Consider the following 13,635-nt stretch of genomic DNA (forward strand, 5'->3'; position numbering starts at 1 on the left):
GTTCAGTTTTTAGGTCACGTTGTAAGTGAACATGGTATCCAAGTGGATCCCGCTAAGGTAGAGGCAGTCATGAACTGGCAAGAGCCAAAGACGCCTACCGAAATCCGTAGTTTCCTGGGGTTAGCAGGATACTACAGGAGGTTTATTGAAAATTTTTCGAGGATTGCTGCGCCCTTGACTTCCCTAACCAAGAAGAAAGAAAAGTTTATTTGGGGCCCAAAGCAGCAAGAGTCCTTCGAAATACTGAAGCAAAAGCTGAGCAACGCACCTGTGTTGACCTTACCTGAGGGTACAGAAGAATTCGTAGTTTACTGCGATGCATCGCACACAGGCATGGGGTGTGTGCTTATGCAGAAGGGCAAGGTTATTGCCTACGCTTCACGACAATTAAAGGTGCACGAAAAGAATTACACCACCCATGATTTGGAGTTGGGTGCCGTTGTATTTGCACTAAAATTGTGGAGGCATTACCTTTATGGTATTAAATTTGTGATTTATTCTGATCACAAAAGCCTCCAGCACTTGTTCAACCAGAAGGAGTTGAACATGAGGCAGCGTCGTTGGATGGAAACCTTGAATGACTATGATTACGAGATCAGGTACCATCCCAGCAAAGCGAATGTGGTCGCTGATGCCTTAAGCAGGAAAGAAAGGGTAAAACCTATTCGAATCAATGCCAAGAGCGTTGAGGTCAAGAACAATTTAATTGAAAGGATTTTAGCTGCACAGCGAGAGGCTGTGTTGGAAGCTAATTATCCTAATGAAAAATTAGGAGTAACTGAGGAGCAGTTGATTCTTAGCAAGGATGGAATCCTTAGATTAAACGGACGAATATGGGTTCCGATTTATGGAGGACTACGAGATGTTATCCTCCAGGAAGCCCATAGTTCCAAATATTCGGTCCATCCTGGTGCAGACAAGATGTATCAAGATTTAAAGGCAAACTATTGGTGGATAGGCTTGAAAAAGTCTGTGGCCGCCCATGTAGCAAAGTGCTTGACTTGTGCTCAAGTCAAAGCCGAGCACCAAAAGCCGTCCGGCTTGCTACAACAGCCTGAGCTTCCCGAGTGGAAGTGGGAATGCGTAACTATGGACTTCATAACCAAGTTACCCAAAACCAGGAAAGGAAACGATACAATATGGGTCATAGTTGATAGGCTGACTAAATCAGCTCATTTTCTACCCATCAAGGAGACGTATAGCTCCGATATGTTCGCCCAACTTTATGTGGATAAGATTGTAGCCTTACACGGCATACCTGTGCCTATTATCTCCGACCGGGATACTAGATACACGTCTCACTTCTGGAAGAGTTTCCAGCAATTTTTGGGCACGCGTTTAAACTTTAGTACGGCTTACCATCCACAGACGGACGGTCAAAGTGAGCGTACTATCCAAACGCTAGAAGACATGCTTCGTGCATGTGCAATCGATTTAGGCGGTAACTGGGATAAGAATCTACCCCTGATCGAATTCTCCTACAATAATAGCTACCACACCAGCATAAAGGCTGCGCCTTTCGAGGCATTATACGGTAGGAAATGTAGATCGCCTGTTTGTTGGGCGGAAGTAGGAGAGGTCCAATTATCGGGACCAGAGATAGTTTTCCAGACAACGGACAAGATTGTCCAGATAAGGGAACGTCTCAAGGCTGCCTGCGATAGGCAGAAGAGCTACGCTGATCCAAAGCGTAAGGATTTTCACTTCGAAGTGGGTGAAAAGGTGTTGCTTAAAGTATCGCCCTGGAAAGGGGTGATGCGTTTCGGCAAGAAGGGCAAACTGAGTCCGAGATACATAGGACCTTTTGAGGTCATTGAACGTGTCGGATCAGTTGCCTATAAGTTGAACTTGCCTGAAGAGCTCAATGGAATTCACAATGTATTCCACATCTGCAATCTCAAAAAATGCTTCGCCGATGAATCATTGGTGATTCCACACACAGATGTGCATATAGATGAGAGCTTAAAGTTTATAGAAAAACCTTTGTTGATTGAAGATCGACAGGTGAAAAAGCTTCGAAGGAAGCACGTACCGATTGTAAAGGTCAAATGGGATGCTCGTAGAGGTCCCGAATATACGTGGGAAGTCGAAGACACAATGAAAGAAAAGTACCCCTATTTATTTGAGTAAATCTCGGGTCGAGATTTATTTTAAGGGGGTGAGGATGTAACACCTCGAATTTTTGTGTCCAATAATGTGTTAACACGTGTCATTTGTTTACACGTGGCATTGATATTAAATAAAGGATTAATATTGACAAACCTTGAAAGTATATAAATTCGAGGGTTATAAATGTCAAACAAGGGTAAATATACTATATAGTAACCCTAAATGGTGCTTGTACCTTCAAACGAATAAATCATGGATCGTACGGAAGCGAAACGCGGAAGAAAGTGAGAGATTACAAGCTACAGGGGTTAACTGTGTCAACATGTTTAATTATACCTCTGAGTGACCCTTTAACGCTCCTGAGGCTTTGTAACGGTATTATACGCTCACAAGAACATATTGTATAAATTCCACGAAGTTCTGTTTTAAAACGAGAAAGTTATAATCAAATTCGTATGAGAAGGGTTAAAAGCGTCAACAATGAAAGTTAAGGCTTTCTGAATAATTAATAAACTAAACGGGGACTTAACAACGCGGGTAAATAACACGAGGTCCTTAGTTGTAATTAACCGAGGGCCAAACCGCAAAGTTACCCCTTCAAACCCGAAAGGTCAGGTTAATCATTACGAAAGATTTCGTTATTAATTACCAGGATTTCGTAATGATTATAAAAGATTTTAAAAACTTGAAAATCCAACCTCTCGCGACCCGCATTAGGTTTCGGGTTAAGTTGAGGCGGGCCGCGAGCCTCCTCTTTTGCACGCCTGATATTTGAATCTGAGGCGGCCCGCGTAAAAGTAGCATGGATTCTCCATGCGGGCCGCATTAGACGCCCAGATGCAGAATAATTGTAACTTCTTGCCTTTTGAGCTTGTGAACGATCAAATCTCCAATAAATGAGGCATGGGTGCCCCCTACTCGACCCATAACACTTAGGGACACCTGCCCATCATCCATACTCAGTTGTAGAATGAGTTGTGATGATCTAAAGGCCTTTTGAACACTATAAATAGCCACATTGTGAGCATATGTTCACCACACCTCAAACACACTTATCTGATCATTCCAAGAGCTCTAAAGTGTTCCTCTGTGTTCTTAAGTCTTGCCTTAAACTTCTGTAAGTGGTCTAACCCTTTGTGGTTTCATATTTCCATAGTTATAGCTTGAAAGTCAATCCGTCGTAACTATCGGTTGACTTTGCGATAACTCACAGATGGTTCAGTCTTGTGACGAATCAAAGATAGTTATGAGTTGGTATTTATGTGGGTAACAAACCCCTAAAAGGGTTCCCTCTGATCATCACTCTAACTATGTCAAATGTCGAGTCAAACGTGCACTTAAAAAGTCAACAGAAAGCTATTTTGCCGTTTTGTACATAATCTGTAATGTATATGTTATGAAACCTGTTTTGATGATCATAAAACATGATATTAAGAATATAAACTTGTTTACGCTCGTTTGAATCAACCATTTGCTATATTGACCCGGTTCGGAGCCGAATGTCGCAAAAGTTTGACTTTTGCTTTGACTTCAGTTCTGACCCGTGTTAGTGAGGTATAGATATGCCTTAGGACTCTCTTAGGACCAGGTTACATGATGGTATAAATCTCTGTGATCGGTTCATGAGTTATCCGAGTCTTTTGCGCATTTCCGTTAATCGCCTAAAAGTTGACCGTAACGCCATTTTGAAAATAAAACGAGTATTTCGGACACGCGAACGGACCAGAACCTTGCTTATTAAATTTTAAGCATGTCCTTAAAGTTTCACGTCAATCCGAGGTCTAGAATGAGAGTTATGCTAAAAAGCGCAATTAAAGTAAACTTTAGTAATTAACGGCGCAATTAGCATAACGCCCATCTAAACCAAGATTTCGTCACCAAAACTTTTACCCACTGTATTAAAATAATATTTTGGGAATTTTAAAGATTTTTAATAAATTTTACCTTGCTCATAACCTGCGGTTATGGCTACGGTTCGGTAAATACCGAATATGCCCTTTTCGGCCAAAACTTGAGTTCTACAAGGTCTTTTGACCCGATTCCAGTTGCTACTGATTTTAAATAATAAATAAAGTATTTTAGACTTTACAAACTGATCGGGAAACTCAGATTTCCTGTAGAACTCGAAAAGCTCTTTAAAAGTCTTTAAAATGACCGGAAAACCCCTACGGGGCGTAATATTAACTTAAACTCGTTACGGGCATCACGGAAGGTATCCTACTGATACCACAACCTCTTTAAGGCATATTGACTTAGGAAATAAGCGTAAGACTCTCACGGTTAACCGTTTCGCCTATTGCGCGCGCGGTTCGGCTTATGAAACTAGTTTTCATAAAATAGCCGATACGGGTCAAATTATATTATTTGGACCCCAAAATCCAGAGTGTGAACCTTGAACCCATATAAAACAAGTCTCTGAACTTGTTTGGGGCAGAGTCACATTCCATTCTCGGTTTTCGCCTTTCCGCGCGATTAAACCATATTTATATTCCGGAACCAACCGGTCTAGGCTACGGCCAATATAAAGACCCGTTAGGATTCTAAGAGGTTAATTAAAACCTTCGTTCCAGATTAGGAGCCCAGTAAAAGCTATCGGTGATTTAATCGAACTAAGGAATAATACTTGCAAAGGTAAATACTTTAACTTATTTCCCCTATACGGGCTTGGGTTACGGTATGTTAATACCGCTTGATTGAGCATTATATTTTTCCATCGCTTAGGTGGTTAATTAAATAATATGATTGGCTCATTTAAACAGTTTTGTTTCTTAAAAGCCTTTGGGGGGTTTAATGACCGTTGTCCCGGATATCCTTGGCATCATTTTACGAAATGGCCACGACCATCGACATCCCGGTGTAGGCGTACACCCGGTATACATTGTCGACATTAAATTAAAAGACGTAGCCGTTGGTTTTTATACTACGGTTTTACGCAATGTGGTGTGTCTATAAATCTTTAACCCGGCACGACCCGGGCTACTGAACGCATAAAAGAACATGTAAAACGTTCACAAGATTTTAATAATTTTCCCAAGTTATAAAAGAGTTTGTGCCTTGTGCATTCAAATCAATTTTAATAAACATTTTCAAATGTGTCAGTTGAATGTATTTACCAGTGTAAACTGACGTATTTTCCCCAAAAAGATTAAGTGCAGGTACTATACGAAATGGGCTGGTATTAGCTTCCTAAGCATCACGAATAGTCTCGCAAACTCGATGCCGTATCTGAATGAACAATATTTTATTATTATTTTGATCCGCTGTGGATATATTCGACTTCTCTAATACATTTGATATTACAACCAGAGGTTGAAGTATATATTTATCTTTAAGCTTCCGCTGTGCATTTATATAATTGTGTGGTTTGACTATATTGTTGCCAACATCGTCACGGTAATCCCCCACCGGGCCCACCGGTGAGACACGTGGAAATCGGGGTGTGACAGTTAGACACATAAACCGCCCAAAAATCAGCACAAATAAACTTACACGCACATTTTTTGAGCTATATGGCTAAAAAAATGGTTTTTTTGAGCTGTTGTAAATTATAGCTCAAAAAATAGCTTTTTTTGTGCGTGCATAACAATAGCTTTTTTGAGTGTTTTATGGCGTTTTAACTGGGTATTTTCATGGCGTTTTTCTGAATTGGGTGTTTTTATGGCGTTTTATTTGAACACCCAGTTCATGTGAGTGGGTTTTTTGACAATATTACCCTTTATTGTAATTTAATATCAATGACACATGTCACCACCAAAATCGTTCTCACCGTTCTCACACTTTTCACCGTTCTCTCTAAATCTTGACCCTGCATATATATATATATATATATATATAGTAGGGTTCGCACGGAAAGTGTGTTTTTCCTAGAAAGTCTAGGAAGCGATCTGGTCCATCCGATTGGTGTGTTTAAGGGTTGAGATTAAATCAATGGCAATCTTGTAATATTTGAGTTTAATTAATTGATTGTTTTAAATGAGTAGGGGAAATTTTGTCAATGGCCGTGTTTTAAATCAATTAGATAACCGCTCAGTTCCTAAATTCAAGCGATTTTCCCTCTCTCTCTCTCCAAACCTATCTTGGAAACCCCAATCCCTACCAAAAATAACTACAATCATGGAAAAAGATAACTTTAGAAACGATGGAGAGCACCGGATCAAATTAAAACACTTCTCCATCTCCACCATCTCCGAGTTCATCATCACCATTCAAATATTGTTCTTATCATCTCCGTTTTCTTGACGTTGTGTTTTAGCAGCAATCAAATTAATACAGTTGTGTTTTAGCAGCAAGCAGATTCATACAGTTGTGGTTTAGCATCCAGATTCATACAGATGTGTTTTAACAGCAGGCAGATTCATACAGTTGTGTTTTAGTATTCAGATTCATATAGATGTGTTTTAACAGCAAACAGATTCATACAGTTGTGTTTTAACAACAAGCAGATTCATAGGATGTGTTTTAACAGCAAGCAGATTCATACAGTTGTGTTTTAGCATTCAGATTCATACAGTTGTGTTTTAGCATCCAGATTCATACAGATGTGTTTTAACAGCAAACAGATTCATACAGTTGTGTTTAGCATTCAGATTCATACAGTTGTGTTTTAACAGCAAACAGATTCATACAGTTGTGTTTTAACAGCAAGCAGATTCATATAGTTGTGTTTTAGCATTCAGATTCATACAGTTGTGTTTTAACAGCAATCAGATTCATACAGTTGTGTTTTAGCATTCAGATTCATACAGTTGTGTTTTAACAGCAATCAGATTCATACAGTTGTGTTTTAGCATTCAGATTCATACAGTTGTGTTTTAACAGCAATCAGATTCATACCCTGTGTTTTACCATCTTTATATTGTGGGATCTATAAAAAAAATTGACTTTAGCCCTGTAAACTGTTAAAACACATCACCAAGAACATGCTGATAAATTCCAGTAATCTTCTGAACAATGGAATATGCGATGTAATGTGACATGGAATTTTAGTTAATGAACACATTGACTTCCAGATTTGAATTCGAAAATAATAAAAATTCCGAAAATCATGGAATTTTAGTTAATGAAGATACATTCCAAAAATAAAATTAAAATGTAAAATTACATGATAGCCCTTCTACTTAAAATCCCTCAATGACACATGTCCAATTCTTATTCCTTCCTAGACTTTCTAGGAAAAATAGACTTTTCACCCAACTCCTACTATAATATATATATATATATATATATATATATATATATATATATATAGAGTAAGGTTAACATACAAAAAGCCTTATCATACATTACGTAGGAGACAATGGTAACCGTTGGATCAGGGGTATAATTACGCATGGGACCACATAATCACGCATGGGACCACATAATCACGCATGGGACTATAATCACGCACGTTCTATGATAATAACGCACGTTATATTTTTTGTCATGTATGTTAATGTAGGTTAAGCCCTGAAGTACATTATACTTTCTCTATATATATATATATATATAGGATAAGGATCATTACAGAACACTAAATATTGCGAGAACAAAAGGAACAACTCTAAATCACTAAATTTTGAGATTTAAGGTTGGTATTTTTTTTAAAATTTTATGTTTTTTACCTTCATATGTGTATTACATATACATAAAAACCATATATTTTTACCTACACATAGTCTAAATACATGTAGGTAATTTAACCTACAGATAACCTAAATATGTGTAGGTTATATAAAAACTGAAAATTTTCCATATTTTATTTTGAATTCTAGTGTGAGAAATAATAAATCTTACAATTGTAACATTTTCATTTACTTTTGAGGTTTTAGTATTGAAAAAATGAGTAATTCATTTTGTTCTGCGTGTTCTCGCAATATTTAGTGTTCTGCATAGAACATTCTCCTATATATATATTTATATAATCTTAAACTAAAAGGTCGGTGACCATCTTTCTGTTTTAATAAAATTCACCCTAACTTTTCTTAATTGATAAAACTTCCCCTCAAATTTCTAACATCACAAAAACCAGCCTTCTAATCTGATTAAAATGAGCCTTCTACTTTTTAACTTGACAAAAAGCCCCCATACTTTCTAACTTCTTTTTAACCTTCAAACTTTTGACATTTAACCCATCCTACCTCTACACTTTACTCTAATGTCATAAGTAACCCTCTAACTTCAACTTTTTAAAGTTTCGAGCTTACCCTAAAACTATTTTCTTACGCTTTTATTTTTATAGACATATCGGTAATTCGATATAAATTCGGGTTCTTCTACGCTTTAACGTAATTTTTGTTTGAAAAGGAGTTGGGTCAATTATTAAATTTTTTTTATGTATGTTTTGACGTAAACTTTGTTTGAAAATAAATCGGGTCAAAGGTAATACGTTTTGATTCGACGGTACAAATTTGAGCTATCATACGTTTTGATGTCAATTTAGTTCGGAAACGAGTCTGGTTGATTGTAGTCTATACGTTGTCATTTCGCGTATGAAGCCGCCGCAACACGCGACGGGTAAAAAAACTAGCAAGTTATAAAAAGACAATACCTTTAGCAAAATGTTCTAGTATATATATATATAGAAAAAGTATATCGTATATTACGGCTTAACGTACTTCACGTACAACAACGTGCGTGATTTTAAAATGAACGTGCGTAATTACCTGTCGTACGTGATGTACGTTAAGCCGTAATGTACGTTAACCTTCATCTCTCTCTCTCTCTCTCTATATATATATATATATATATATATATATTCATATCTAGAGCCTATATGTATACTAGAAGTCTAGAACATATATAATATTAATAGCAAAATAAAGAAGTGTTCATCAAGATCAACCAAGGCATCCGATTAGGGTTCAGCAGACATCAGTTGTCGTGTTAATGGTGTGCGAAGTGTGATAGTATGATTAAGGTTATAATATTTGGGCAAAAATAACATAAAAGAACTGGGCTTTGTATTTGGATGGCAGTCTAATATAGAAAAAGATAAAAATCTGGGCGTACCGATATTCTCGCCGATAAGACCGAGATAACAATCTCAAAATATCGGCGATATCTCGGTATATATCGCCGATATTCCCGCTAACGATAATTCAACCGATATTCTAAACCGATATTATGGACCATGACCGATAACCGATTTAGCACCGATATATCGCCGATATTGACTGCTTAGCTGAGAATCTCATCAAAATCGTGGAAAAATTTAATAATTACTTTCTCGTTATTTTTCCAAAAACTTGAATGATATTACTTATTGCGATCCAAATAGCATATGGTCCAGTTAACGACATTTGCACATTTCTACGTTCATACGATATGATGTTACATCCCTTCATCATTGTTATTCCCCACTAGTTGATGAAATGAAGTGCCCTCCTTTACTATTAACCAGCATTATGCTTCAATTCAAAGAAATCATACCCATCTCAATCATATCCTTAGTAAATAATTTGTTTATACTCAATCATAACTTAGAAAATGTCACATTTCACAGATGATTTATTAACAATTTAATTAAAAAAACATGCCACTATAATTTCTTTTAAAACAAATATTGGGGAATTTTTTGCTTTATAAACCATATATACTCCAAATCTTAAATCATAAACTGCCGAAAAATGTTGGAGAACCTTTTCTACGTACCTTTTTTGGATCTATTTTTACTAATTATTTTTATATATATTATTTACGTTTTTTTGAACGGTGAACTTCTTGTATAAGGTTATCACACTCTCTAAATTGAAGCAGTGGCGGATCTAGAAAATCCGTCAAGCCGTAACGTTTTATAAATAAGCCGTAATGAAATCGAAAAAACCTCAAATTTTTCCAAAATTTACACTAATTTTTCCAAATTTTTCCGCGCCAAGCCGTAGCGGGCGTTGCCCCCCGGCATAAGGTAGCTCCGCCCCTGAATTGAAGAGCCACATATTGCCCCACTCTAGTCGGACTATGTTAGAGATAATACCTGTTCATAAAGACATAAACCATGAAAAAACCCGATCGAGTTGTCCAAACCAAAACGGATAAACCAGTTTAAAATTTATACGGTTCATGGTTTGGTTTTTTATCCATTTCATGATGTGGAACTTAGAAACGTTCATTTACCTTTATTTTTAATCTTTTTCTTTTTCAAGAACTTTTATCACTTAAAAGTTTTTATTATAATCAAAATGACAACCATCATCACGGTAAGAAGATAAAGAATTATATGGATTAGAATGGCATGATGTGAAAGAGAGAATTAGGGTGAGCGTTCTTGTATAAAAATCAATGTTTAAAAAAACCGGGATTGATTGGCGATTAAACGCAAGTCGGCCAGTCTCTGATTAATTTTTAGGTAATCAGTCAATTAATCACTAGTCGACCCTAGTCGACCCTAATCGACCCTAGTTAGCACTAATCGGCCCTAGTCGGCCGGAAATCAACCCTAGTCGGCCAGAATTAGGTGATTCCGACCAAATTCCAACGAGATTTCGTCCAGATTTTGACGATAACTTGTAAATTCCGCAGATTAATCCTATATACTTAAAAAAATGTGTGTGTATATATAAAACTTAAAATTATATATAAAAATCTCAATCCGATTAATCACTAGTCAATGCCTTACCGACCGACTAGCGACTTTTACAACAATGATATAAATGATCGAGGATTTTGTGATTGAAATGAGGAAAGAGAAAATGGTGTCTTTGTTTGGTTGTGAGAACGAGAAGGCCAATTTGAACGGCTATTTACGTGGCTACGTTTTTTAAATCATGGACGTTTAGAAAAGTATGGATTTTGTAACCTTTATCTAAAAAGAAATTAAATATCTTATTAAATCAATTTAAAACTAAAAAAAAGAGTAAATTGCCAAAATACTCTCTGACGTTTGGTTACTTTTGCCACTTTAGTCCAAAACTCAAACCTTTTGAATCTGGGTCCATGTGGTTTTAATTTTGTTGTCACTTTCATATAAAATCAAAATCTCATTAGATTTTTCAGTTAACATCCAGTTTTTCTGTCTTTTTCCTCCCTTTTAATGAAGGGTAAAATTGTTAGATTTTTTTAATTTGTTATAATAAAACGTTAAAAGACCATTTTACCCTTCATTAAAAGAGAGGAAAAAGATAGAAAAGATGGATGTTAACTGAAAAATCTGATCAGATTTTGATTTCGAATGAAAATGACAACAAAATTGAAACCACAGGGACCCAGATTCAAAAGATATGAGTTTTAAACTAAAGTGAAAAAAGTGACCAAACATCAGAGACCATTTTGACAGTATACTCCTAAAAGTATTTATAACTTGATAATTTCCCATTATTATTTATTATATATTATATAAAGTATAAACAACAACTTTTTTCATGTTAAATCATGAATGCAGCTAGCACTAGCAGCAATCTAGAATTTGTGTATATATTGGATCCAGCTCTATGCGTGCATTTTTCTCTTTGTGTTAGGTGAGATAACCTTTGACCTTCAATACCCCCTCATTAACCCCTTTCAACCCTCATCTCCCCTTTTTAAAAAAACCCCAAATTCCCAACAAAAATCCCCTCAAAACCCCTGATGAAATCCATCTTTCTACCATTTTTCTTCATATTCTTACACACCCACTTCAAGATTTCATCTGGGGTTTCAATCTTGGACCCTAATTTGCTAAAAAGCAATGAACTTGACCCCATTGTGAAGAGGGTTTGCAGTGGGAAGATAGGTGAGTATGCAGAAGATGAGATGATGATGGAGTCTGAAAGCAGCAGGAGAGTGTTGATGGTGCAGAAGAAGTATATAAGTTATGAGACATTGAAGAGGGATCTTGTACCTTGTGGTACACCTGGTGCTTCATATTACAACTGCAATGGTAAAGGGGTTGCGAGCCCTTATAATAGAGGGTGTGAAGTTATCACTAGATGTGCTAGAGATGCTATGAATACTTGATGTTATGTGGTGAAAGTTTTAAACTTGGTTGGAATTGAGGTATCCATGGTTCTACTTCTTGGAGTCTTGATTTTTGGTTGTTTGATGCTAACTTGGGTGGTCATTCATGTTGTCACTTCGGTATAATCAAATGTAGGTTAATTTAGTTTTTGAAGTGAATGTATCATGTATTTGTATTTGTGTGTTTTGTTTATGACCCTCAAAATAGGGGGATACAATACCTTATAATATGAGTTGAGAGGTTATGTGTTTTCACTTTACTATGATCAAATGTAGGCTAATTTAGCTTTTAAGGTGAATGTATCATGTAATGTGTATGTGTGTTTTGTTTATGACCCTCAAAATAGGGGGATAATACCTTATAATATGTATGGGTTGAGATTTATGCCTCGTTTTGTATGTTTCGTCGATGTGTAACGTGTATTATAGAGTTAATAGTATCTAATGTAACATACAAAATGAGAACGAATCCGGTCCAGGATCAGGATCTTTAGGGGGGTATATAGTGTGAATGTGGTATATCAAGATCTTTTGGTGGGTATACTGTGAATGTGCAATACCAAGAACTTTTGGTGAGCATAATGTGAATGTTCTGTATCAGAATCTTTAGGTGGGCAATGTGTGTTTGTGCATATCAAGATATTTTGGTGGGCATAGTGTGTATGTACTAAAATGCTTTATTGGGGCTTCTAGACAAAGTATAGGAATGTATGATCATGGTAAAACATGTATGTGTTTGGAAGGTAGGAACATTATTTGACATGTTTGTTGTTGTCAATTTTTACCATTTTGATGATTTTTTGATCATTGTCCTCTTGTTAGGCTATCTTGTTACTTATCACGAACCACCCTCCTAGAATGAAAATCTATCGATTCACATCATTTATAAGACATGATGAACATAGCTTGATCTTGGTATTCGGATACTCTTGTACAAGTGTGTGTGTGTCCTCATGTTTGTCTTGTTGATATAAACAATGATTATAACAAAATATGTTCTTATAACATATGATATTCGACGAATGCCTTGTATAGATATCGAATGTTGAAAGGATATATTAACTATTTTTATAAAAATAAAGTTCTTTAAAAAGTCGAACGGTATCAAAACTTATTTTGCGATAAACGGGTCACGTCTTCATTCTCATTCATACTCGTTCAAATTACAAATCAAAAGGTAGTTTATTTTTGTAATCATTTCTGTCTTACCACAAGGTTACGTCGCAAATGAAGCTCCTTGACTGAAAATTATAGTAAGGCTGCTCGGAGTGGATCGGGGGGAAATTTGGGGATGATGTGGAGGTGGAAAGATCAGAGGTGGTCCTAAAGAATCAGATGCCCCGGCCGAGCTACAAAAAAGTATGCCCACCCTTAGGCCTTAACAAATTAAATAATGTAAACTAGATTTATTTTAAAACGACTATTAAAATTATAGCAATAAACATAAAAAATTGCAAAAGCATGGTATTAGAATGAGTGTATGACATACAGTAATAGGCTAATTGACGATTCATGAAGCAGCATTCTTGATAGGAAATTGGTGAATTAACGCTTTGCTTTGATATGTCAGAGATGTTTTCGGCCTAGGTACGTTCGGAATGTACAAGATTTGAG

The 13,635-nt window shown here is 36.4% G+C and overlaps 1 protein-coding gene across 1 annotated transcript; it reads left to right on the forward strand.

Moving 5' to 3' along the window:
* The first annotated feature begins 11,512 nt into the window (after positions 1–11,512).
* LOC110931125 (protein RALF-like 24) lies at positions 11,513–12,374 on the forward strand. Its single transcript, XM_022174534.2, has one exon. The coding sequence runs from the start codon at positions 11,653–11,655 to the stop codon at positions 12,019–12,021; it is 369 nt and encodes a 122-aa protein (XP_022030226.1). The 5' UTR covers positions 11,513–11,652; the 3' UTR covers positions 12,022–12,374.
* Positions 12,375–13,635: the final 1,261 nt, after the last annotated feature.

This window comes from Helianthus annuus, chromosome 1 (genome assembly GCF_002127325.2).
Source record: "Helianthus annuus cultivar XRQ/B chromosome 1, HanXRQr2.0-SUNRISE, whole genome shotgun sequence".
Taxonomy (NCBI): Eukaryota; Viridiplantae; Streptophyta; class Magnoliopsida; order Asterales; family Asteraceae; genus Helianthus; species Helianthus annuus.

Bases quoted from the DNA above. Each gene is read 5' to 3' on its own strand.
- LOC110931125 (XM_022174534.2), top strand. From the start codon at position 11,653: ATGAAATCCATCTTTCTACCATTTTTCTTCATATTCTTACACACCCAC.